This window comes from Corvus kubaryi, unplaced genomic scaffold (assembly GCF_017639235.1).
Source record: "Corvus kubaryi isolate FWS band 111438036 unplaced genomic scaffold, C.kubaryi_AGA036_p1.0 37308, whole genome shotgun sequence".
NCBI classification, from domain to species: domain Eukaryota; kingdom Metazoa; phylum Chordata; class Aves; order Passeriformes; family Corvidae; genus Corvus; species Corvus kubaryi.
The window spans coordinates 563,040-590,799 of record NW_024581096.1 but is presented as its reverse complement, the minus strand read 5'-3'; the positions used below and the strand labels follow the sequence as shown (position 1 = coordinate 590,799).

General features: G+C 40.3%; 1 protein-coding gene across 11 annotated transcripts in view; it reads right to left on the bottom strand.

The window, feature by feature from the left end:
- DYM (dymeclin) overlaps positions 1-27,760 on the bottom strand; it is a 208,001-nt gene that overhangs the window by 96,968 nt on the left and 83,273 nt on the right. For all 11 annotated transcript variants that reach the window (XM_042028189.1, XM_042028179.1, XM_042028181.1 and 8 more), the window contains 3 exons: positions 21,813-21,938; positions 14,286-14,399; positions 12,912-13,006 (listed from right to left, as the gene is read on the bottom strand). In XM_042028189.1, coding sequence (XP_041884123.1) covers positions 12,912-13,006; positions 14,286-14,399; positions 21,813-21,938 — 335 coding nt within the window. The remainder of the gene's footprint in view (positions 1-12,911; positions 13,007-14,285; positions 14,400-21,812; positions 21,939-27,760) is intronic.

The following is a 27,760-nucleotide window of genomic DNA, read 5'->3' as shown; positions in this document are numbered from 1 at the left end:
CAATCTGGTCTAGTGGAAGGTGCCCCTGTCCATGGCAGGAGGGTAGGAACAAGATGATTTTTAAGATTCCTTCCTATCATGGGCCAGTCTAGGATTCTGTGATTCTTGCCAACAGTGAAATGCATCATATACATCATGGAAAAATAGAATTTTGGATTGAACTTTTCATTTCTGTTTAGTACACTGCCACTCATGACACAATGAACTATGGTACTGATGAAGCACAAGAGACATCTAACTATCTATTTCTTTTTCAGTACCAAGAATGTTTCAAAAGATTGACATGCCCACGATCATTGAAAGGTGTTCTGAGCTTCTTTGGGGATAATTTCTGCCACTGTGGTGTTAGCACAGCAAAACTGCTTAAGAAATTCCCCATTTCTCATACAGTTTTTCTGAATTATTTTTCTTAAGAGTCATAATGTTTTATTAGAGTCATAGTTAAGATGAAAGAGATCTTATGGTGTGTCTAGCCCAACCTCCTGCTCAAAGCAGGGTTAAAACCTGAGGAGGGATTTATTTGGTTGGGTCTCAGAAGCCTCCAGGGACAGAGACTCTGCAACTTCCCTGTGCTGCTGTGCCAGTGCTGCCATGACCATGAAAAATTGCATTGTTCCCTCAGCCTGGAACTTCCTGACCATTCTCTCATCTTCCTGCCACACCCTTCTCTGTAAAGAGCCTGTCTCCATCTCCTCAGTAGCCTTCTCATACACATGGGAATGCTGCTCATCCTTTGTGTGAATCTCCTGCTGTAGCCTTGCCCCGAAGCCTTCTCCCCTTCACTGGGCTAAACAAGCCCAGTGCCCTGAGCCCACCTTCCCAGCCATCATACGGCCCTCCACAGAACTCCCTCCAGTTTAGCAACCCCAAAACCTGGAAGCACTTTTCCAGATGTGATCCAAAACAGTGGTCTTGCACTGGCACAAGTCAACACACATGGCACTCTCGGATGTGTTTTACCAAGTCCTGTGAACATGGATGTGCCAGTTCTCAACTAATCCTGACTTGATCCTTTTCCACTGCTGGCACTTTCCTTCCTCCTTGATCCCCACCTAATGTCCATTTCTAAGGAACATTCTCACAGACTTCTAAAAATACTTCATTCCTGCAGGCCTTCCTTTCAGATACAAGTATCCCTAAATTTATATCTTATATCATGGAGTGATGACAGGATTTTAAATTACATTACTGCAAAACAGCAGTTTGGCGGCGAGGGGTCACCATCGGGTTAAAGGTGCCATAACAACATAGAAAAGGATGAAAATTATTTAAATACTTAAGAAGCGATTATTTGTGATAATGTGTCACAGATGTAAGTTCCCATGCCCTGAAGCAGCACTCTGTCACAGTACTGGCCAAATGTACACGACAGGCTTATGAGAGGAGTATTATCTTTATGCATGAAAGCATTTATAGTGAAGGAGGGCAAGGAAATGAAAACCAAACAAGTTCTGGAGATGTCTGATAGACTGAAAACAAAACGAGAAATATATGAGATTCTTCTATAGAAAGGTCAAATTACTTCTGTACAGATGAAGTTCCATCAAAAAGAACAAAAGGATTTATATATTAAAAGCAGACCAAAATAACTGATGACCTATAAGCAAAAAAGATATAAAAGTGCTCAGGAGAAGTGTCTATTCAGTTCTGATGTTTCAGACAAAGGTGAAGGCTTTAATTACCCAGATGCACTGGTTACTTGGAAGGCACATATCCCTGGAAGCTTAAGAGATGCTACTATGGGAATGTTGTTTTGGAAACCTCCTGTGCTTTTATCCTTTGGCTAGACACCTGTGATAATTCACAGGCTCTGCATGGGATTACAGGGATGCTATGACACCCTCATTAACACAGGCATTTGCATCTCCGTCTGCCTGAACCTCCATCGGGAGACAGCAGCAAGCGAGGGCAGCGGTTGAGCCCCTGCTCCTCTCCCCCACCCACCATCCATCCAATCTAAGCCCCTGCAAACTGGGGTACTGGGAGACAGGCCCTAGCACACAACTAACAAGTTACAGAAGCATGTCTCCACACAACTTTATAGTAAATTCATTTATTCATTACAAAACTAAGTGCATTTACTTTACCTAAAAGCCTGTTATTTCCTAAACTCGCTGAAGGCCATTACCATTAAAAAGGCTGAGTCATTCAGCGGTTATAAAGACCTGCTGCACATTAAAGTTGTTAAATCCTGATTCTTTCGCCTGTACCTATAGCTTCACCCTCCACTTACAAATGTCAGATGATTCAATGTGCAATATTGTCTTTGAGAGCCACAAAAACTCCAGTGAAAATACATGGTGGTGGGAAATACCTCAGTTTGAGTACTTAAGAGACTCAGAAATTTCACAAACTATTATTTTCTATTCCCAAAATCCACTAGAAAGCCTGTTTGAAAATCCTCACTGAAGTATGGGGTCTGAATGAACTAAAAATTTCCATGTGTGGTGGAAAGGAAAGTTATCAGGAGGACACTCACACAGGTCAGTTGGGTATAACACAGCCCTGCTTGCCTCCCTGCAGCCACTCATACCTATCCTGGTTTCACACAAGTGGAAAGGGACATCAGTTCACTGAACTGCAGAGCTGGAAAAATACTAGGCGTATATAATGACATCAGTTAAAATGTGAAATAAGCAGCAGCCTCCTGACAAGGAAAAAAAAAATATAATTAATGCTATATTTTTGGCTACACTTTTGTTCCATACTAATGTTTACTCAGAACCATTTTAGTTTGTCAGATAAATCCTTGTAAGTTCATTAGTCATTCATTTCTTTAGGTCACAGTGCACAGTTTTTCCAAAGAGAAAATTTCTGAAAAGGAGAGAGTACATGTTGTATCAGAATAAAGTATTAATGAGCCAAATACTCTGCAACTGAGGATAAATGACAGGTTCAAGCAAGTCATTATCTTGAGTCACCTCTATTTCTGTTAAGGAACGCTGTCCCATAAATATGTTCCATTCAAAACAAACGGAGAAGACAAGACTGCAGTTTCTAGGATTCTGCTAGAATGGTAAATCATAGTTTCTAAAAGACTATCAGAATTCCCTTGTTTTTTTAAATCTCAGAAAAAATCTTATGCAGGACAACTTATTGGTATAAAACAGTCTTTTTAGAATACAGAACCTGCAAGGATCACATCTAGATATCTTTTAGGTCTCTTCCCACTCAAACCATTCTGTGACCCCCACATCAGACATCCAAATCCCAAATAATAGAGTGGGACACAACCCAGCAAACATTTCGGTAGCCTTAACATTTTTTCCAGCTAAAAGAAATCAAAATTGCATTAGCAGGACTGGAGTAATGCTACTGGCTTTCTCATTTTTGCTTCCTGTAGCCATTAAACATGCAGAAAACTTAAGTGGCAGAACTCAGAACAACCTCAGCCTACTCTGCAAATTCATCTGTAAAACAGCACTGGAAGTGTATCGCGAAAATAGTTATTTCTCTACAGGTTTCCTCAGATATTTCTCCTTCTCCATCAGAAGAGATTCACAAGATCAATAGTTTCAAGGTTCCACCAAAAAAGAAAAGTTTAATTCCCCAATTTGAAGACTACGTCAAATTACACTGTTTCCAAAGAGCTTATGATTATGAATCATAATTAAATTAATAATAATTAAAGATGTCACGATGGGGCCTTCTCCCTCCTAACTCTAGCTCTGTGTGACATGTGTGATGCTCTAGATGCCCTGAAACAGGGATCAAGGCTTCAACACACCTCAGTTCTATGCTAATTTGAACCACACATCCTGCCAGGCAGTGACTTGCAGTTTGAAAGACTCTGAAATACCACACAATATTCTCAATGGTAGAAGACAAATGAGTCATAGTAGTGTCCTGCCCCCTGAAAATGACAGAATTATCCTGCTGGTTGCGGCATACAAGTCAGCAGAGACACAAAAAGTGGTTGAGGGAACAGCAAACTACCCTGTACAAAGTTGAGCTTTCAGAGTGGTGCATATCTTGATACTAAATACCTCTTTAAGCCAGATCAGCAATCAAAATGTCATTTTTAAGGAGTCCTGTGGCCATTAACTGCAGAGCAGAAGATAAGATAGTTTAACCACGCTGTGAGAAAAACCTGACACAGAGAGAAGCAACTGTTTCCCCAGTAGCCCTCTGTGGTTCACACTGAACCAATCTGTCCATCTGGGGAGACTCCATGACCCGTGACCTGGGGGTCCTGGGCTGCAAACACTTCCAGTGGCACGTGGGGCACTAGACTGCTCGCGCCAGATGGGGGACGAGGGTATTACTGTCCCATCAGATGCCCACTCAGAATCCCCAGCAGGTTCAACCAGGCTTAAACCAAGTTCAATGATATTTCCATGCTGGAAACAGCTGATATCAGCCTAAAACCTCACCTCCATATGTTACACACAGGCAAAAACAGGCAAGCCCACATGGGGGTCTTGCTGTTTACATAGCTAAAGCAGCATTTTAGTACATTTGACCACAACTACACTCAATTCTAAGTAACAAAGAATGCTTCTTTCCTCTTAAAAAATTAACTTCATTCTATTTACATCCCTAAGTAATGCCAGCAAGAGCCCATTTGCTACTAATATTCTCTTTTCCCGTGTCTGAACAATTGTTCCCTCCCCTTTTGTCACAGCCTTTCCTACTAATTGCAATGACACCTCCCAATTTTGGAATGGCTGATCAGCTTATAAGCTTCCCCACAGCTAATCTAGGTCAACAAGCTACTAATAAGGCCAGCATATGTTTCTTTTATTTAACGCTATTGAGATCTCTATAAATCACTTCTGCCTCCTGATAAAAGGCACCCCAGGGATTCGAGACCCTCTGTAGGATTGAGGAGTAACAGTGACAGAGCAGAGAATGAGTGGTATAAAAAGCACTGCACACAGAGCAGGGAGCATGTGCCTGTGCACAGCTCAAGGAAGAGAAGGCAAAGCTGCCCGAGGGTTTGACCGGGTGACTCAAACAGTGCCGCCAGGTCTCCTGCTGTGCACACAACCTCGGCCACTGGCAGCCCACAGGTGGAGAGCAAAGCTCAGGCTCGGGGACTTGAAGTTGCTTGATCTTCCATTTCCACAGTGTCCTCTTTCAAACATAGCCTGAGCATAAGAATATCATGAAGGCCCTTTTTCTGAGAAGGCATTAGTTTTCACTCTACTTGGAACGCATAGTAAAAATGGGATTACCACTTTTGCAACATCCTGCACCGCACAAGGGTTTAAAAAAATCTCATTATTAGGCAGTTTCTCATAAATAGAATATAATTTTATCATGGAATCATAGAATGGCTTGGGTTGTAAGGGAGTTTAAAGATCATCTCATTCCAGCCCCTGCCACAGGCAGGGACACCTTCCACTATCCCACGTTGCTCCAAGCCCTGTCCAACCTGGCCTTGGACACTTTCAGGGATCCAGGGGTAGCCCCAGTTTCTCTGGGAAACCTCACCACCTTCTCTCACCACCCTCACAGCCAGGAATTCCTTCCCATGTAACCCTGCCCTCTGGCAGTGGGAAGCCATTTTATATCCAGGCTAGACAATAAATGTTATCTTTTCTAAACAAAAATGCTACAAACTATTTCAAAGTTAAGAAGCATTAAATTGTCTTTGAGGATTTTAATTCTTACTTTTGAGGCAAAGTTGACCAGTCAGTTCTGCAGCCTTTCATGGTGAAGAGGATTTATTGCTAAAACCTGTGTCTTACAGCACATGGTAAATACCACCCAAATGAAGGATGGAGGGGAAAACCAATACAGATTTTTGAAAGGAACAAGTTCACCAGTCTGAGTATTGTATGGCAATGTAAGTTTGTTGGGATGAACAGGTCATCAGCTACTGCTTTAGCGCAAACACAGAAAATCAAACAAGCTGGTTAAGTTGCAGATAAATCACCTGAAGCTGTATACACAAAAAGTGCTCTTTGCCTGTTCACCTCAGTGACATGATGTCTGCATGAAAATAATCAGGGATAGGAATTACGAAAAGCCACCATTTGTATCGACAGGTTACCCCAAAGCATGAAATTGCAGAGTAGGTCTGAGGGGCATCCTGCACTGCCAGCGAAATTAACATAAGCCTGAGGTTAAAAATATCATTTAGAAAATTTAGGAAGTAGTCATACTGTAGTGATAACTTTCATTGAAATCATTTCTTTCTAGCACAACCCATATGTGATTCAAAAGAGAACAAAATAACCTGTTATTCTTGAACAGCTCAGACTGGAGCTACTTGAGTTTCACTATCAGAAACTAGGGATTTTTGACTATTCCACTCACATTATTTGCAGAGGCAGATTTCACTGCTTTAGTGAAACTGTTCATTACCCTCAATTCCTTCCTTTCTTCTTTTCTTTTGGTTAAAAAAAGGAATGGGAAAGCTGATGCTCAGAGGGTTCAGTATTGAGCAGTACAAAGCTGATGCTTAGAGGGCTCAGTATTTAATAGCTCTGGACACAGGGCACTAATTCCAAGAAGCTTCATCGTTTATTATGTTATAATTTAACCTGTGAAGTCCCTCAATGTCTGCTGCCGTGGGAGCAGAAACAGTCTCTTTTCTCTAGGGCTTGCCATTGTTAACACTCCTCTGCTATGATTAAGAGATCAGTAAACTGAGATTTAATTTAATGGCCCAATTAAGAGATGAAGATTTGAACCCAGATTGTAAAAACCTTGTCTATTGATCATTCCTGCAGTGCCATTACAGCCTACCCAAGCCCAGGCTCCCAGTGAGCATGGTATGATGCAAACCTGTGTGTTTCAAATGATCCCCAGAGCTGTGCAGCTCTAAGCAACATAAATCCCTTGTTCCAACAGTACCAATGGAAAAGGAATAAAGGAGAGAGGAACTAGTTTTCATGTTATGTGTTAATAAATGCGTAGGTTGGTGATTTTGTTAAAAATCAATCACTGAACATTCTACTCGTGTTATCTTGCTTTGATTACTGAAAGGTGACATTCCTGAAATTAAAAAGTTTTTCAAAATAAGGTTTCCTAGTGTCAAAGGGCTTCAACTCCCAAATCTGGAACAATTTTAGGAAGTTTTCTGTCTGAAAAACTGCTCTAATTTAACCTCATTCATTACTCTACTGTAAGAAAGATGCCAGAATGATGAGTTTAACAAAATCACTGCATACCCTATTCACCTAATTTGATTTGCTCAATTTAGACACCTTACTTGAAGTCTGAAATGCCAACTTAGCTCAAATCTTACAATTTAAAAATCACAACTCCTGTATGAGAAGAAACACTTCTATTCTATACCCACATTTCCAAAGGAGAAACAAATTAGAAAGCAAACAAGTTTGAAGCATTCATGCAGCAACCTGGATTATGCTTCCAAGCTTTTGCCCTTAAGAAGCACCTTCGATTTTGGTAACTCCATCTCACAAGTTCTCTAGTCCAACTATCCCATTGCTATTCTCCAACGAAAGAGGAAGCTCTCTGTTACAGAGCTTCCAAAAAACACTGTGGACATCAAAGAAAAAAAGGCAGGAAAACCAGAATGCTCAGAGTGTCTAAAGCTGTGTGGGAGACAAATTTATCTATGTGAGCAGCCGAGAAAGTTTTGAGCCAGCAATTACATCTCGGTATTGGCACTGCTAAATGATATTATTAAGCAATTGGTAAATTTTAATTTCATCACATTCACACACTAACAATTTCAGATTTTTCAGTTCAGTGTGGCCCCTAATACAGATCACACAGGTCTTGCTGCTCTATAAACACTTTTTTTCTTTGTTGAAAGAAATTCACACAAATTTTTCTGAGCAGAGAATGGATCAAGAGCAGCCCTGAGGAGAAGGACCTGGGGGTGCTGTGGGGGAGAGCTGGACCTGAACCCCCCGTGCCCTGGGCTGATCCCCAGCGTGGGCAGCAGGGCAGGGGGATTCTGCCCCTCTGCCCCGCTCAGGGGAGACCCCACCTGCAGAGCTGCCCCAGCCCTGGGGAACAACAGCACAAGGACCTGGAGCTGCTGCAGCCAGTCCAGAGGAGGCCACCGAGATGCTCCAGGGCTGGAGCCCCTCTGCTCTGCAGCCAGCCTGGGACAGCTGGGGGTGTTCAGCTGCACAAGAGAAGGCTCCAGGGAGAGCTCAGAGCCCCTTGCAGGGCCTAAAGGGGCTCCAGGAGAGCTGCAGAGGGACTGGGGACAAGGCATGGAGGGACAGGACACGGGGAATGGCTTCCCAGTGCCAGAGGGCAGGGCTGTATTGGGTGTAAGGAAGAATTTTATTTACAATTACAGTAAGGAAAACATTGGATAGGGAAGGGAAGGTAGAATGAGATAGGCTTTAAGGTCCATTCCCACTGAAACTATTCCAGGATCCTATGAAATACATTGCAGTAGCAATAAAATGTTCCTACAGAAACTCGCACATTACAACTTAAGGACAATTTTTAGTCCAGGATAACATAGGTTTCAAAAGCACAGTTTAAAGTAACATCCTGTACTCTTTTTCCTAATCAACAGTCATAAATATTTTTACTCAAGAAAATCCCATCAGAATCCTATAAGAGGAAACCATACCAGAGCAATTAAATTACTAACATAGAAAACCATAAAGCAAATAAATGGTTTGGCTGGCAGCTGAAATGTCTCGAATACAGCAGCACATATCATTAAGGATGGCAATTTTCACAGTAGCTTAAGAAACATAATTGACCCTACAGAAAGATGAAGACTTTGCTGAAGAGTGCTTCATCCTCCTCTCAGATGTGAGTCCTGAGCAACTACAGCAACGCAGTCAGACTTTAAAAGCACTGATGTCTAAGTACACTACTTACAACTTTTTTAAATAAAGAGAAAAACAACCTCTACAGCTGGAACATAGGTTTCAAGCTTTGCTCTCAAAGCAGGTACAGCATGGCTATGATGACACTCAAGTACAACCTCCTGCATCCCATAGCATGCACAAGTTACACAGGTCTCTGATCTGTATCTCTTTAAAGCACATATTCTTCCTTAATTCCACTTGATTCCTACAAGCATCAGGAAAATTGACACAAACCTCTTTCCTCATGTCATTCCCTGAATCTCCTGGAACCTCTGTGACTGCCAAAGAAATCAACATAAGCGCAACCAATGAAGTTCTTAGTGTCTCACACAGCCCTACACATGGGCAGCTGTGGTGATAATGCAGAAAAAAAGGAAAACTGGATGGTGTTTCTACCCCCATAAAGTCATTTAATGTTAGAAGTGCACATGTAATTAGTGAGGTGCATGGCAACCTCTAGTGGCATATGACTGCTTAGGAAACAGCAAACATTCCAACACATGAAGCTATAGGAAAAGCATTTGCCAGAAGTGATCAGCCCTCTTCTTGTCACTAATTTTATTAGAATGACATGGAGAGGAGATGCCAGAACACAGCTAATCCAAGGAAGACCCTCCAAGTGTTCCATATACTACAGCAGTCAGGCAAGCTGCAGAAAAGCCAAATATCATGAAAGCCGTTTCCAAATAGGTTAAAGGAATTAATGCCAACTGACTTGCAGTGGTAAGTGACAAACTGAATACCTGCATTACTATGCAGGTACATTTAAATATAATTTCAAGATACTACAAACGGCAGCACTTCACGGTGCAGTGCAGTACCACCCTCAGCGCTCCACTGATAAAAGAGCTCTGTGTAATTAAACACAAACCCATGTAGCAATGCAGAGAATCTCAGAATCACAGAATATTCTGAGCTGGAAGGGACCCACAAGGATCACTGAGTCCAACTCTTCAGCAAATGGCCCGTATAGGGATCAGAGAAGGCAAGGATTTCAAAGTCAGGGCAATCTACAACAGAGGACATCCAACACTACACGAACCCTGGATCTCACTAGGAAACATCTATTACTTCTATTTTTAACTTCCAGCAGCTGCTTGTGATAGATTTACACAAATCTGACAATTTTCATGCTTTGCTGGAACATGACACAAATTACCCAACACTATGAAGTTGTATTCCACTGAGCTCTTAAGTGCACTACATTGAATATTCCCAGCTCATTCTTTCACAGAAAATAGTCTTCAGAATTTAAAACAATTGGGTGTCTCTGCTCAGAATAGGATTAGGAAAAAGCCTGCATGGAAATTGAATTAATTCTCACATTAAGGAAGGAGTCATTAGAGCATCTGGAGAGGTTTAAATTATGACTGTCTATTCAGTTGTATTGCTAAGCAGATTTTAAGTGTTTCAGAGCTACTTGATTTAGAAACCTATACCCTGAAATACTTCATGTAATACAAAGTACTATCTTGTTTTTCTTTTGCAGAGAACACTTTCACATTAAGATGGTTGTACTCTGATGGTAAAGCAGAATAGGAGTATAAATATACTTTGCTTTAGCATCACAGTTGAACAAAGCTGGGTCCATGACCGCTGGTTAAATTTAATAATTGTGAATAACCAACTTACTAAGGTAGAAAAAGGAAGGACCATATCAGACTCAAACACCAGCATATTAAGAAATATGTGTATTTTCATTGCTTTTCTTGATAACTGAAACTTTATAGCAAATCTAGTGTATTTTGAGAGGAAATCGGGTTAAAATACTTCCTTTATGGTGTTTAAACCTGCCAAGGAACCTAGGGCTGTAAAGTTCCTGAGAAGAAAATGCAGTAAAGTCTAACAGCAGACAGGCTGCTGCTGGAACTGGCTCTTCCTTCCAGCATGCCTGTGTCCTAGTCCCACAGGACATTTTACAACAGATTTTAATATATTTTTTAAGTAGTGTCTTTTGATTTATAAGCAATCATGATCACAGCGACAAATTAAATTCTTGGTGGTCATATTTGCCTATTGTCCAGATGTACAGTTTTCTAACTTCAGAACAAGATCCTCTTTCCTTAATACTCCTCTTGTTTTGCTGGTTCTGTTTCAAATCTAAAGTCACCTCCTTCATTACAATTTCCACTTAGAATAATATGGAGTGCCTGGCTACAAGAAGACAGAAGCTTAAAAGCAACAGCATGGAATACCTTTGGACTATGTAAGAATGTCATAGTATATATAATATAGATCTTACTGCCTTTTTTTTTTTTTGCTTCTTCAGTTGATGAGTATGGCCATTTTCTCTATCAACCCTTACATTATTTCCAGACAGAACAATACAGCTCCAACTTGTCTACAATTCTCCAAATGCACTGAGGTCTCAGACTAATTTATAGAATCACAGAATAGAACTATAGAACTATTTAGGCCGGAAAAGCCCTTGAAGATCATCAAGTCCAGCCATTGCCTCAGCACTGCCAAGGCCACCACTGACCCATGTCCCCAGGTGCCACATCTGCACAGCTTTTAAACCCCTGCAGGGATAGGGACTCCAACAGCTGGACTCGATGATCTTCCACTGTGACTGAATTTCATTTCCCTGTTTTCTGCCATTCACCCCTTTGCCTTCTTTCTGCACACCTCAGTGTCAAGCAGCAGCGCAAGTCTATCTGCCTCCAGTAAGAACACCACAGCTAAAAATCAAGCAGCAATGTTAAAGTCATATTGTAACCATGCATGTCAAGAGACATGAGGAATAAGGCTCCCAAACATTAGAGGATCCTGCTGAAATGCTGCATGAAATCATTGAAAGAGAAATTCTTAGGTCTTGAGACTAGCAAGATAACCACTTCCTGCCCCAAATACAACCAGAGGAACATATCTCACTTCGGGATGCAGCAACAGCAGTAGAATAAAATAAAACTAAATCAGAACCCAGGATCCTAGGAAGAAGCTCTGAAGTGGCAAATGAAGTATCACAGTAAGAATAAGACCAAGTTTTTGAGTCAGAGAAGTGTATCTCACACCACACCAGGATCTCTGCTTTCCAAACATTTCAAATGCTTGGAAAACTCAGACTTCATGTCTGTGATTTGAGAAATGAGCACAGCAAATATTTAAGACAATGTCTGTGGCAAGTAAGGGAAAAATAGCTCCATTTCAAACTCTGAACCCTCTTTACTTCTGCCAAGGGTATGAAAAGAGGGCAAGTATCAGGCAGGTGAAAGGCACCAACACAATGCATTCATTCTGGTAACCTGTCCTACTTTTACCACCAACCATTTTCAAAGGAGAAGTGTCTTGGAGAGAATTAAATCCTTAAGAACAAGCTGCATGTCATGTTAACCCAGTCCTTGACAAAGTGTACAGGTACACAATTATTATTTTTGGCACGCAATCTGTACCTGACAAGCCCTGTAACAATTTATTCCAGATCACATTAAAAAGGACCTTCCCAGTTTCCCTTGGAGCATGGAGCGGGGCTGGCTGCCAAGATGAGAAGGGTGCCTGGCGCAGGGTTACCTGCCTTTACAATGTGCTCTGCAGCACAGAAACACAATAGGAAGGACCAAGTTCTGGCCTTGTTTTAGAACCAGAGCAGATACTGACTATTGATTACTATACAGATAATAAACTTTATCAGCTGAAAAGCATAGATCTATGCTTTATTGCCCATATTTGCAGGGTATTGTCACAAAATGATGATTGCATTATGTTTGATTTAAAAACCAGACCTTTTGCCAAATATTCAGGAAGAAATAAGCTGAAAATCCATGCTGTACAATACTTGAGAAGCACCACTCAGTGCATTTTTATAATAACTGGATACATGATTGAATTTGTAATTCACATAAATCCCCGAAAACCTTCTGCTTTGAAGGCAGCTATTGAGCTGTTCTGTTAAAAGGATCAAAAGGCAGAAGTTTCTCAGACAGAGAAACTGATATTTTTTGTGTCCATTCAGATCAGGTTGAAATATAGAGCAAGTAAGATTTATTTTGAGATTATTTAGTTACTCAGTTATGATTTCTGCTGTTTAGTTCATTGGTATCTACTAAGGCATGTAAAATTAATGTTCCTGTACTACTAAGGCATACAAAATTCATGTTTCTCTACTTTTGAGTTTCAGTAAAGATGATTTTCCAGCAGAATCTTTATATTTACCTGATGATCCTCTGAGCAGCATACTGATGAAGCGAGCGGAACTGCGCCGACATATTTGCTAAGGCTGCCAGACAATTTGTATGAAGGTATTTGTCCTGTCAGAAAGAATAGGGAAGATAAAAAAACCAACACACCAAACTGTTTGTTGGATATGCACTGACACCTCTTTTAGGAATCATTCAAAAGACTGAGTAATAAATGTTGTTTTAAAAACACAGGGCAGAAATGCAAAGCATATATACTTGGTGATGTTTTAACACGTTTTCTTAAAATAGAAGGTTTATAAAAGAGTGATTCCATACAGATTTTAGAGTGTATACATATATATGTGTATGTATTTGACATGATAGATATGTATTTGTCTTTCAGATGTAAAAAACACATGAAGGTATTTTCCTCCTCTCTACCTTACCTCTGTCTCTCCTGTAGTCTTATCCTAAAACTTTATACTTCATAACTCATCTCCCTATTGACTCTTTCACAGCATATATCCCACAACTACAACCACACCATACTTCAGAGCACTGGTCCTCATTTCAGCATCCCTGAAACCATTTGACCAAATAAGCATTTACCTGGTGGCCCTTTCAAAGTCAAGGGTTTTCATAAAATGAAACTTGTCCACTTATCTAATCCAAAAGGGATTCATTTCCCTATTCAAGTCTAAAATATTCATTTACATAACATAACAGATTTTAAATACTACAAATATATGCCAAATTTGTTCTTGTACCTTCCAATTCTTTTTATCATAAAAGCAAAACCCTTACTTCTTCCAGTTTAAAATATATTTAATATTTTGGAGACTGTTTAATGTAAAAAATTCTGTGCCTTTAATTGTTGAAAATATTCAGAAGTGTATGATACTACACTTGTGTTTGCAAAAAAGGTAAAAAAGCAAATGCTTGAAAAATGCACAAAACCAATCCAGGCTATTAAGCTCTGAAGTTCAAGCAGTTTTGCTCTGCCAGAGCTCAAAAAGGTCTTCTGGCCATGTCCCTGTTGTACTTCTCGAAAACACTAACAATAAATAGACCTGAAATTCCCACTTTTAAGTCATTTAAGAGACGCAAACAGCCTAAAACGAATCATTTCTTCTCATGAAACTAAGAAACTCTTTCCTCTCAACTGAAGATCAGTTTGAGGCCTGAATGAAAGTCTTTAGAGAACCGTACTCTATGAACTGGATGACAACACAGAAATTGTGTTACAAGTTGAGAAAAACTTAGTTAATACAGCTGATCTGTCTATTTTCTTCCCTCCTGCAAATCCAGATGCCAACTGGTTGCAACAGAATAAAATCCAACCCCCTGTTTGAAATTGAATTCAAGCTGCTGAGGTTAGGAATTCACAAGTGCTCCACGTAAGTCTTACCCTTGTCCGCGTCATGTTGTACTGGATGGTTCTTATCACAACCAGTATTAGAAGACTCCCAAGTGAGATCTCTGTTAGGACACGCTCAGCATACCAAGTGATGTTTTTCAGTATCTGCAAAAGAAAACAATAAAAAAACACGTCTCTTCAGCACCTAGGTCTGAATATGAACATATGAATCTGTCTGGAATCTCACATTCCTTAACACAGGAAAATTAATTTCCAGTCTCAAATGTGACTTAATTTTTGTACTCCAAAGCATAACTAAAACAAAGAAAAAAAAAAAAGTAAAAAGAAAAAAAAAAAAAAAGTCAGACCTCTGCAGCATTAACCACTAGTAGATCTCATCAACTTTAAGTCATGTGGAAACACACCAGGTGTAGAAAGATGATTACATCTGGCACTTCACTAATTTCTGTGCTCTGTGCCACCACACTCATACACTCATTTTGACTTTACCCTTTACCCTTTATAAAGCCCCCATTTACACTCAGGACACCTGAATAATTCTGCCAATGCCTTGCCATTTTCCCTCATCACCGGCTGGCAAGAGGCAGCACACAGGAGCTCTGACTGACGGGCAAGAGTGCACACACTGAAGGTGAGGGGGCAGATCCACAGGTGAAGCGTTGGCTTCACACTGAAGCCTTTCCCTTGACAGGTATGAGGTCTCTTCCCCTAAAACTTAGAGAAAGTCATCAGCTAGATTAAGAGCTTCATATCTTTCCCTGCCCTCCAGTATCAGGGTGGATGAAGTTAACCACCATTTCCAAGTTTATTGCAGAAGGAGAATCAATCCACTCTTTCCTTGTACTCAGCCAACCTACATGGAGGAAACACATGTACCCAACACCCTGCCTTAAAGGACTGGTAAAAATGACTCAACAGGAACTGTCCTAAAAACATGGAAAAGATCCTCTATAAAGTCAGGGTTATTCTCGGTCAAAACATAAACATGTTTAACAAGGACTACTCCACACGAAGTTATCGCTCTGCGTAACTTCAGAGACAGAAGAGAGACTTCAGGAGAGCTGCAGAGGGACTGGGGACAAGGCATGGAGGGACAGGAGCCAGGGAATGGCTTCCCAGTGCCAGAGGGCAGGGCTGGATGGGATATTGGGAAGGAATTGCTGTCTGTGAGGGTGGGCAGGCCCTGGCCCAGGGTGCCCAGAGCAGCTGTGGCTGCCCCTGGATCCCTGGCAGTGTCCAAGGCCAGGCCGGACGGGGCTTGGAGCAGCCTGGGATAGTGGAAGGTGTCCCTGCCCATGGCAGGGGGTGGAACCCTGAGGTGAACTTTTAAGGTCCCTTTCCACCCAAACCATTCTGTGAGTCTGTACCTCTGGAAGCTCTTTCACAGTACAAGAGCTATTTGAAACAGCATCCTTATTATGATTCATGTTAATTGGCAAGCTGATGCAGTTTTAGATATAGAAATAATGCTTTTATTATTTATGAAGAGACAAAATAAAAGTTCAGATCCTTGAAATAAATTTTAAAATAATTTTTTTGAAGTATCTCCATTATCACATGGCTCTTTGTCAGCACTTTCCTATTTCCCACAAGGAAGCTAAAATGAAGCCAGTGACTGTAACCTAAAGATGGGAAAAACACTATTTCATGGCAAATGTGACAAAACATCCCCAGGTACAGACTCAGGTGTGGTGGTCAATGGTAAACACCTTTTGCAAAAAGGATCAAAAAATCAGAACAGGGAGAAGACAGAAACAACTTGAGAGGTATTTAAGGGGAGAATGGTCCAGACTGAGGAACAAATAAGAAACATGAAATCACTACAAGAAAGGTTTCCACAAATAGCAGGTGATGAGTGGATGTGGAAACCACTATAATTTCTGATTATAACAAGTCACTAATACTATTTTAAGAGAAAGTGATGATGGTATAAATGAAAACAAGTCATCCAAGAAGTTTCAGTAAACAAGGACAACTAGTTGGGATGGACAAAATATATGATTAACAGGAAATGCCCGAAAGACAACGCAAAATACACACATATTTTCACAAAAAGAGGCAACTGAAAATTTCAAAAGCTGTTAGTGCAAGTAATTAATGAATTACACATACAAACTTCATTGCAAGAAGATACTCAGCTAGTGGAGAACTTGATCATCCCAAGGCTGCTAAGCGTAAACATATGGTCAGATAAAGCAAGTTCATGGGTTACTTCACAAATGCAAAATGCTAAAGTAAGTGTAGACATTCATCCTGGTTGCCTTAATTGTAATTTCTTAATAACAGATTATTTATGACTATGTGCCTATACCTGTTCTCAAGAGAAGATTTTATATAAAGAAATAAATTAACCACTTTGACAAATATCTCAAGCTCAAATATCTCAAGCTCAGCACTGGAACCTTCCAGAAGAAAAACATATTGTTATTGAAGAATACAGTATATGATCATTAAATAATGGTTACTCTCAGTAAAACATAAATATAACAGGGATAAGTTGTGGTTGTACATTTCATTTCCTGACTTTTAAATGCTTATTGAAAATTCACCAGACTTTTCAAAGAACAAAATACAGCTATGAAAATGGGTACTATAAAATATCATTTGTTTTGACATGACACACAATGTAAATTGAAACCAATAGTACATAAAGGGACATATTTCCAGATGATTATTGAAAAGAAATAATTTCACTCAATTTGCTCTGAAACGATACCCAGGAGTTTGGGGTTTTTTTTTTCCCCTCTTAGACAAAATTCACTTACTCTGGCCAAAAACCCATCGAGTTAATTGATTAAGTTTCTAATAAGTTACTTTTTGTACTCTCTGATTTATGAGTGAAATAGCAAAGCAACCTCCTCCCACAAATAAAACAATCCCCATGTTTCCTCCCACCCTCTTTGGTGCTATTTTGTGGGACACAATGCTGTGTTTCACCAACCGAAGTGGAAGTTCATGATTCGCTCTATCCTGGAACTGAGACCAGATCCCATCGTGCACTCTCTCCCACAGGGTGTCCCAGTGGGACAAGAGGAATGCGACTGGGGCAAGTTAAGTAATCTCAAGTAGTACCTTGAGTCCTCCAGCATCTCCAGCCACAACCTTCTCATCCACCCATGGATATCTGTCCGATCTAAAAGCCATCACCCTTCCCGTTTTCCCTCCTTGTAGCTTATTCCCACCTCCTCACCCTCCCAGACCCCATTCCACACATTCCTTCTCAGCTCTTTCTTTTACCTGCTTCCACTGCCCCCACCCACACCTTATCACAGAATGGTTTGTGTTAGAAGAGACATTAAAGCTCAACCCACCTTCCACTATCCCAGGTTGCTCCAAGCCCCATCCAACCTGGCCTTGGACACAAGGGATGGGGCAGCCAGGGCCACACCATCTTCAAAGGGAAGAAGTTCTTCCCAATATCCCATCTATCCCTGTCCTCTGTGAGGGTGAAGCCACCCTCCTTTGTCCTACCCTGCCCATCCCAGTCTCTCATCAGAAAGAAGTCTGACTGCACCTTCCTCAGCTTTTTGTCACTCTGTTCCTATCCTGCCTCTTTACTAATTTCTTTTCTCAGCATTCCAAATCTTACCTAATTCTTGTTTAACTCTTGTCTGTCTCCCCTTCTGCACCATCCCATGTTTCCATGTACAGACAGTCCCATCCTGTTTAAAATTTCTCCTAACTGCTGTCACATCAGGGCTCCTGTTCTTACACACTTTCTTCAACGTGTGGATGTGGCACCTGGGGACAGGGGTCAGTGGTGGCCTTGGCAGTGCTGGGGAATGGCTGGACTCGATGGCCTTGCAGGGCTTTTCCAAGCCAAACGGTTCTGTGTGGTTTCAACCCCTGCCAAGCAGCAACAGGAACATCCCTGGGAGCACAGTTTTGTCCCACGGGAGCTGGGAGCCGCACTTGCACAAGCTGCAGCTCATCCCTGCTTACCTCAGCTGATAACGTGATCCCTGGGTAGGGGAAGATGCACACAGCCCAGATGGCTCTGGGAGCAGCAAAATGAGAATATTCAGTTTCCACAGACGTCAGGCCACCTCCGGCTACGTCTCGGCTGCGCAGATGGAAACAGACTGCTCCCCATGGCCGGAGACTAATAATTTGGTCACATTTAGTCATATTATCAGCAGCAGAGCCCTAGCACAAAGGCCACCTGCCGAATTTCAAATTCCTAACGCAAAACAGGAAGTTACCAGAGCTCATTAAACAACATGTTGACAGCTGTAAGCATGGACAAAGACATGTTAACGCTCCAGTCTCACCCCTGAAACCTTCAGTGGTTCTCCCTGAAACTCTGAAAACACCAACCTGGGAAAAATGACAGTTACTGAGATAACTACTCCTTGAAATAGTACACTACTCTTAAAAAAAAGATAAATTCGCAGTTATAAAGTTACATACCAGAACCTGTTACCTCTCCTCCACACTGAGGAAAGCAAACTGAGCTGGTAGGCAGCAAAATGTCTATTTCAAAAACAACAACAGCAACCACCACCATCCATTTGGGGTTTCAGAAGCATGAAGCATGAAAATATCTTGAATTTCAAAATCATCTACCTGGAACCAGTACCCCCACTGACCAATCTCATTGGTTTGTAGTTAATATTACAAAGGGGAAAAAAGAAAAAGCTTAGTCCTGGGGTGGTCTTTCAAGAATAATTATTAAAAAAATTAAAATGTTTTGATTAATTATTCTTTTGAATACCAGGCTCTTGGATAGCTACAACTCAGGGAGCACAAACTGCAGATGCAAAGAGCAGGAGCTCAGTTCGAATTATACCAAGCAGTGAGATTCTCACTCACTGTGAGTTTGTGTTTCCCACAACTTTGCTCATGAGCTATTTTTTAACACACTAAAAATAAACACAGTTAAATTGTGATTTACAGTCTATCACCATTTACTACAGCATAAAGTGCTACAGTAGCACAATAAGGTTATTGCTACATAAAATACCGTATGATGTTATTTTGACGTCTGATGTAATTTTATTTAGAAATTCATAAATCAGAGACAAAAGATCACCAATACTTGTCCCTCTGGGGAATTCTTATATTTACTTGTTTACTCTGCTATTATAATTATTGTTATTATTAGTGAAAGAAATTGAGTTCTGTGTGGTTACAGTGACCCAACTGCATTAAACCAATTGCAGGAACAGGACCTATGATTTTGATCATATTTTCCAGGCAGTTAAGACCACATTCATTTTAAATAAAAAATGCTTCAGCATCCTACAGCACTCAAAAAGAGTTTCTGTGGTTTCCTGATCTCCTTACCAGTTGGTATAATCACCAGATTTATAAAACTTTGCTTGCTAAAATTAATCTTAAAAATCAATAAATAAATGTGGGTTAAATGCCACAAAGGAAAATAGCCCATAACTGAACTGTACAATCATGGTTCTTATAAGAACAGTACACAGGATACACAGCAGAGAGAAAAACAGGTTGATGTAAAATACAGCACATCTTTTTTCTTCATATTTTACCCAAGTGATGGAGGAAAAAAATAATCCTGCTGTAACTGCTAAAATTTGGTACGTATTTGCAGTGCATGAGGTTTGTGAAACTGATGCTAGATGCTCACATTTTACAGAAAGGTCTACACAGATTTTCTGACTCCCATCATTTTGCACACCTATAGTACTCTCTTAGGCTTCAGGAGATTTGGAGTCAATATTTAAGAAAGTATAGACTAATTTCTTACTTAACACTATAGTTTTTGAACAGTAACTTGCTCATTCATACCTGAAAACATCAATTTAATTAATTCAAAGACATGGCTGAGGGGAATGGATTTATAAGTATGATTTTGAAACTTTTTTTCCCTTACACTTATTTCCCTCCTTGGGATCTGTAGGAATGTGTAGGAGAAGCACACGCAGACAGGCCTGGAGGTTCAGGCACCTCACAGCCACCTCTCATTATCCACCTAAGAAGGAAATCCAGCAAAACTCTGGCCACACAGCACTATTAACAGGTGGAACCAGGAACTGCGGAGCAAGAAAACACAACCCCAGAGGAAAAGAAAGAAGCAGTTAGTGAACATCTGAAGTAAAATCAAAAAAAAATGTGAAGAAAATGGAAGCAGCAAAGGCACAACTGAAAAAAACATCAGTGCAGGGTAAAAGGAACAAGGTGGGGGTTGTGTTTTTATTAAGATAGAAGTTGTAAACCAATATCCGCATTGCAAGCAAACACTTCAACTCTTTTGGCAGAGTTAGCTGAAAGGCAGGATAAACCAGACAAGAAAACTTGATTTATATTTTCATTCCACAGCTGGATCTTCATTAAGGAATTTAAGGGAAATCTTCCACTTTTACTCATCCAGTAAGGAATTTATTGAAAGACCGTGTGTAAAGCCTCTAAAATGAATGAAGAGTGATAGCGAAAGAGACTGAGGCAGGAATGACACCTTGTCTGCTGAACTCCAACTCTCAAAAAGCCCAATTTACGAAAGAGGTTAAATGACTCAGTAACATGGAACCCAAAAATACACATCACACATATACACCTCTGGTGCACACGTACAGGTTCAAGGCACACAAATTTGAAGGTAGGAAAAAAGCATCTTCCTGGTTACTGTAAGTGCTCCTAAAAGCTGCTTCCAAAGAGGTTTTCCCAGGAAACTGCATCTAAATCATCTCTTCCTGCTTTCCAGATACAGAGCTACACTAAATAATCTGAAATTTCAGAGAAAATGTATTGTAAGTCTCTACTGCTTGACACCAAGAAAAAAAGCCAGCTCCCTCCAAATCAGGCTGGAAATTCATCTAGGAGACAGTTCTGTTTAGGAAACTTGCTTTCAGCATTTTGCACTTCAATAACTTCACAAAGATAATAATTCACAAAGATAATAATTGCCCCAAAAGAGAATTTCTGTGTCCCAGTCAAAAAATTAAATTAAATCAGTGCAAATATCTCATGTATTATCGTAGTTTTAGAAGCTGGGAAACTAGGACATAATTGTCTAAGGTATTCTCCTACACAGATGGTCAAGGTCCATCAAAGCTAGTAAAAATTTGGATCCTGTTATATGGACAACATAAAATAGAAATTAATATAACAGAGAGACAGAAAAAGAAGTGCCAAGTAAGGAAGTAACATTTAGTCTGGAAAATACAACTCCAGCTAAAGGCTGCATCAAACTAGTTAAACAAAGTTTTTCAAGAGAAATAAAAAAGGTTTCCTGTTTTTTTTCCTCTTTTCTAGGCCCTCCACTTCCATGGCAAATATTCAGCAACTTTGAGGCAGCCTGCCCAGCTACTACTAGGCTAATTTGTAACAGGGAACACCAAACAAGACAGAAAAAGATATATTTGCAGCATTTTCTCTACAGGAGGGAGTGTGTTCATTTCACTTGGGAAAAGTTTTGAAATCAGTCTTCAGATTACTTCTTCTTACAAAAGAAATATGCATATGCCATCAAATTTGGATGAGCCCATACAGCCTCTACTGAAGGAACAGATCTGCCGATGTATCTTCTTAAAAGTAAATATTTAGCTGATTTTTAGAGCTGAAGGATTATTTACCAAAACAGCAACTCACCACTTCATGAATGGATCTGTTGAAGCCGTCATCCTCTGTAAGGATCAGCAAAATGATAAGAGCCATGTAAACATGGTGTGAATTCCTTTCTTCAACGTGATACAGAATTTCAAGAATTGGCAGAACCTTTGGGGAAAGAAAAATGCATGTATGAGTTTAGTCTTCAAATACCTCAGACACAAAACAGAGAAGGCTCTAAAGGCCCCATGTATCGCCCTGCCCTTGACAATTCATACCAATTCCTCCCTCTTGAAACAACCACCCCTGAGCAGCGACATACGGTGTCCAAACACCTTCAATCTGCTCCATTTCGTCTCACAATAGAGTCTAAACAAGTGCTTTCTTGTGGTCAGACACGGAATTTCAATCCCTAATAAATGAGATTCCCAGCCATACCAGTTGCCATAATCTCCAAACGCTTCAGTCCTCCTCGCTACACTATGGGGAAAATAAAATTGTTAAACAAGATTTTTACCAGTCCAAGCAGGAAAACAGTTGTGTCTAAACATCTGTGCTTACTACAAGCCTGCTCTGAAAAGACTTTGCTCATCAAACCTAGCCAAGCACATTGGAGCTGAGGTGAAGAGAGGAATTTTGAGACCTGAAAGTCAAATCCCATTTTGGTGTGTGAAGATAATACCAGAAAAAAAACAGTTTGGGTTGGGTTAAGACTAGAAGAGGCCTGTTTTTCCAATTTTAGATAATATGCAGCCAAAGAGAACTGACTGATCATTATGATTAGAGTTCAGCCCAAGGTCTTGCAACATTTCCACCAGGATGAACAGCTTAAGCCAAAGCCTTGCAATAATAATGAAAATGAGATTTCATTGCAACAGCAAGCATACCTGAATGCTAGTCCAAAGTTAATCCAGATGCAAACGTTGTCTCTCTACCAAATGAAAATTAGCTTTCTACTGGCTCAGTACAACGTGGCTTCCCTGAGTTGCAGAAATAGGCCGAAATCACAAAAAGCCCTGGAAAAAGGAACTGGAGAAAGTCCTCAGTTCCAAGAAGCTTCTAGACACCTAAAAACTTGCTGTTTTTCAAAACAGGCCAAATGCAGCTGGATGAATCATGTGAAACCTATTCTGGTGAGCAGCCAGGACACCAAGTGCTTCACAAGCCTCTGATGTTACCAAAATGTTCTCTTACAACCAACCATCTTCAAAACAGTTCGGACATACTAAACCAGTTTCTATTAGGATGAAATGAGATTGATCTAAATGCTGCAGGCCACAAAATCTTTTGACATGGCTTTCATCAGGGTCAAGGCAAGACAACAACAGAAGCAGAGGGAGCATAAATTTACATTAATAGTTTTATTAATACTAAATAGATATTAAAGTAAAAATATTTTTCAAAATTACATGTTACAAACATGCTTTCCTTGCCATTTCAAAGGATCCTTCAGAAATCTTGCTCCTCAGTGGAAACCAGAGTTCCATCTTTGTGTTTTCTGAATACCAATCTTGAGTAAAGACCAGGTTTTCCCTAGAACTTCTAATCAGCACATAACACATAAAAATTAGTCCCTTTCCTTGGATGGGGAGAAAGAGAGACAAACACCATTGCTTTAGTCCACCATTCAACTTGTTTCCTTCCCCAACCCTTGCATGTAGCTTTGCACTGCAAAAGTTCTGTCATTTCCAAGTCCAAGAGTTATGATAATAAGCTGGATAGAGCTGGAAGCAACATAAAACTAATGAAGAATTGCATTTACAACTGGACTTTGCATGAAGAACAACAAAAGCCTTGCTGAATGTAACCACTGGAACAACTTCTTAGTTTTCTAGACAGATCCCAGATGGAAGCACAGAATGGTTTGGATTGAAGGGGACCTTTAAAGATAATTGTGATTCAATCTGGTTGTGTTAAACCATACAAACCACTCTGGCAAAACATATTCCTTCAGAACAACCCAAAAGATCTCCTCTGTCTACACCCATTAATACTAATTGTAACTGAAAAAGTCCATCCATGTCCTCAAGTGCTCCGAGTCCTACAAGTGTGTTGCTACAAACTACATTTAAAAACACATGATATTGACACATCAGAGCCATTCCCCTACAAGCCAACATGTGAAAGTACTGTTACTAAAGTTTCACACTTGCTACCGAAGAGTGGTCTGGCACTCCAGATCACGGCAATCAGCCCTCCTGCCCCAAACAAACCTCTGTTGCTTCCAAAGCCTCCGCTCCTTTGGCCATGTTTCCCCTTCCACTCCTCTTTCAGGCTTCTCTCCATCTACACACTGGACAGAACTCAGGGAGGCAAACTGCAACTTAGTCCTCTCTCACGTGCCATTTCTGGATTGAACGAGAATCAATCCATACACTTTCTATAATCCTTCCTCCTTACAACACTTTTTCCTTTGTTTATCAATTGCTGAGGTGCACACACACCTTTAGGACATGTATTACTGTTCTTTAGGACAAGTACTACTGTTCTCAGAACAAAAACTATTTAACAAGTCACCACTTATGTAAAAAAGTTAGAATATAAGATTAAATTAAAACTCTAATCATATTAAAATGTAAAATTGGAAGTACTCTGGGAGATGCCTGGGAGGAGTCTTGGGTGGAACCTGGAGGAGACAATTTTCTTCAAAAGAGGAAAACTCTTAGGTAGTTTCCTTGGAAAAGTCTGGGGCTGAAACCTGGAATCTCAGGTCACTATAAGAATTTGAAGAACCCTGGGAGATGCCTGGAAGGACTCTCAAGTGAATCTTGGAAGCAAGATTTGCAATTTAAACAGCAAAAACATCTCAGGTATCTTCTCTGAAGGAGTCCAGGGCTGCTGCCTGGGATCTCAGGTGTCTCAAGTAAAGGCAGAAATTGCAGGAGATGCCTGGGAGGAGTCTCAGGAGGATTCTGGAGGAGGCAGATTCCTCCAAAAGAGAAGAATCCTCTCAGTTAATAGTTTAATCATATTAAAATTTAACTAGATTTTCAACCAAAGTGCACTTCTACACTTCTAAGCCACATACACACATTAAAACTTTTAAATCTATCTTCTTACACAGTGGCTTTGTCCAACCCTGTACTGAGAAGACAGCCACCACTTCTTCTGTACTGCTGACCCTTTTCTCACAGTCATCACACTACCACTACTGCACCACTACTAACACTCCTCCCTCAGGAGCAGCTTTTAACTGGCAAGACACAGCTACCATTAAAAAGTTACTTTTAATCCCCAAAACAAGTGGCAGGTAAAAACAGACACTGAAAATTGCAGGTCCAAGCTTGGTTTCTCCAGTAAAGTTTAAAAATAGACTATTTTTAGTAATCAACAAAATACAAGCAGCAACCTGCTTAAGATGAAGTTATACTACAGGAAAAAATATTGCTGTACCATCAGTTTATATAAATACATCGTCATATATGTTATTTCATTCTGGTCATGTTGAGCAGCAATGAAATCTTATCTCAGCAGCCAAAGCAAACACATTGAAAAGCACATTTCTTAGATGCAGAAATCGCACTGGTATTTTTAGTTGCGATACTGGTGCTAATTGATCTTTCAAACAGAAGAAGGCTCAGAAGTCTCCCATCCACAGATCAGAACACTATGCTTATCAAAAAATGTGCTAATTGCCCCCTATTTCACCTGTCCCACCACCTTCTGGAGGATCCCTGCAAGCACTTTGAATACGATAGACAAATCCTACATGTGAACTTCTCCAAAAGAAGATTTTCTAGCATCAGATACTTAATCTAGTTATTTTAAAAAATGAAGTCATGAAGGACACACAAAGATCCTACTCATTTTGCAAAGCAGAACTATAATAAGAGCAAAAAAAGGTTCTTTATTAACAATAAAACTTAAAGCCCAACAGAAGGTGAAGGTATTTAGCTGTAACTGCCAGAGGGAGAGTCATATACAAATGAGGAAGTGAGGTGAGACAGTATCTGTCATACCACCTAAGAAAAACAAACTGAATCAATTTACAAGTTAAACTGAAGTTGAAAAAGAGCAGAGACACATTTCAAAAATCCTTATGAAATGTTACAGAGCACCTTCTGGTGATGCTTCCTGGGCATAAAAAGGAAGACAAATTAAAACAGGGGAAAACACAACATACGGGATGCAACATATGAATACAGTGAAACAGGAACAACCTGCAAAACCCCTGGAAGTTTAGGATGAGCTCTGAGCTGCCTGTGGACGTGATCTCTCACACAGCACCTATATACCTTACACCTCATTCATCCAACTGCCTCTGTAAGAGGAGGCCACTGATTTACACTACATGCCTCCAAACAGTCCTCCACCCTTATTCAAAGATCGTTTTGACTCTGAATTAATGACCTTACTGTTTTTCTCCCATATCTCCAGATGATGGGAATCAACTATTAAATCTTCTGTTGTGTTCTTTTCTTTCTCTGCCTCTGTCTTTTGGTTCTTTTACTCAGAGTTTGGATTGAAACACAGGAGATGCGGAGCTTTTCTTCGGACTCAGACGTTTATTATTTCTTATCTATAGTACAGCTGCACAGTATGTGCCTCTAAGTTAACAAAGTGAAAACGGCCCCCAAGTGCTACCTTCCAAAGTCTTTTAAAGCCCAAACTACCCATTTATGGAATGCTAACTAATTTATTTTTACTTATAATCCAATAACTAATCATTCATGTTCTGCACTGCAGGTTTTTTGAACCAATACCAGATCACCCAGGCTTATGAAGAAGAAGGAAGAAGAAAGAAGAAGAGCAAATCCACACCCAAAATCCTCCATCTTGTTACATGTATATTACCATATCCCAGAAACCTAAATTTTCTACATCTCTACATATTCCACCCAGTGATACAACAAACTTCCTTTTAATTACACAGCAACAACCTCAGTGTTATCACATCATTTGGGAAGCCTTTCCCAAGGCCTCAGGTCAAATGCAGTGTGCTTTTGAAGATCACTTCCTGTGAGCACTGAAAGACTGAAATTCTCTGAACCCAGGGTTCCAACATCAACCTCCAGGCTTTAGTTCTCACCACCCCTCTTTGCAGTCAGAGATTCCTGTATTTTCAAGGATTCCCCCTTATGAAGGCACATACACATCCTGAAGCTTCCCAAGCTCTTCTCCAACCACCTAAGTTAGCTTCCTAAGCCTCTCACAGTGTTATTGTTAATCTTAAAGCAAGAAAACTCACATGTTTCTCTACTGATCCATTTTTTAATACTCTGTAGCTATTTTACGAAGTATGGAAGTACAACACCAGAATAGTACACAGTGTGTCAGCACCACTCTTGCCATACAGGGAAGGATAACCAGCTCCAATATTCAAGTCCCTTTATCTCATTTTCAAGTCAAAGACTGAATTACCCCTTTTCACCACAGGACTGTAGTTAGAACGTCATGATTTCTTTGTCCAGTAGCCCTCCCAGCCCTCCCAGGTCTTTTTGGGTCTGGCTCAGCCTCTATTACAGAGCAATTAAAATTGCTCTTCTCAGTTGGTTCCTACTCATCCTTATCTACTGACCTAATAAAAACAAAGAGGATTGGACAAAGATGTCAGTAGCTTGTCAGTAAATAACAAAGAAGCAACAGTATGCATGAAGAGCAAAATAAGAGCAGTACCAAATGCTGGTATTGAAAAAAAAAAAACAAAAGACCCACAAAAACATACTGTTGACTTTTCAGTGATGCTTTCCTGAATTTTTTCAGCTTTTCCCATGAAGTGTTTAAAGTTGCTGATAATTTCTGGGATTTTCTGATTATATTTTTTTTAGGTGATAATATATTAAGATATCCCACATTGCAGAGCATCTGAGTACCTGTATCTGGACTTGTTTTGACAGATGCACCACACTGTTTTTCTGGAAAAGGTATATCAGAAATTGTAACTATAAAACAATGCACACACCTAATCTTTACTTGTCTAGGGCAGCCTGGGATAGTGGAAGGTGTCCCTGCCCATGCAGGGGTTTGGAACAAGATGGGCTTTAAGGTCC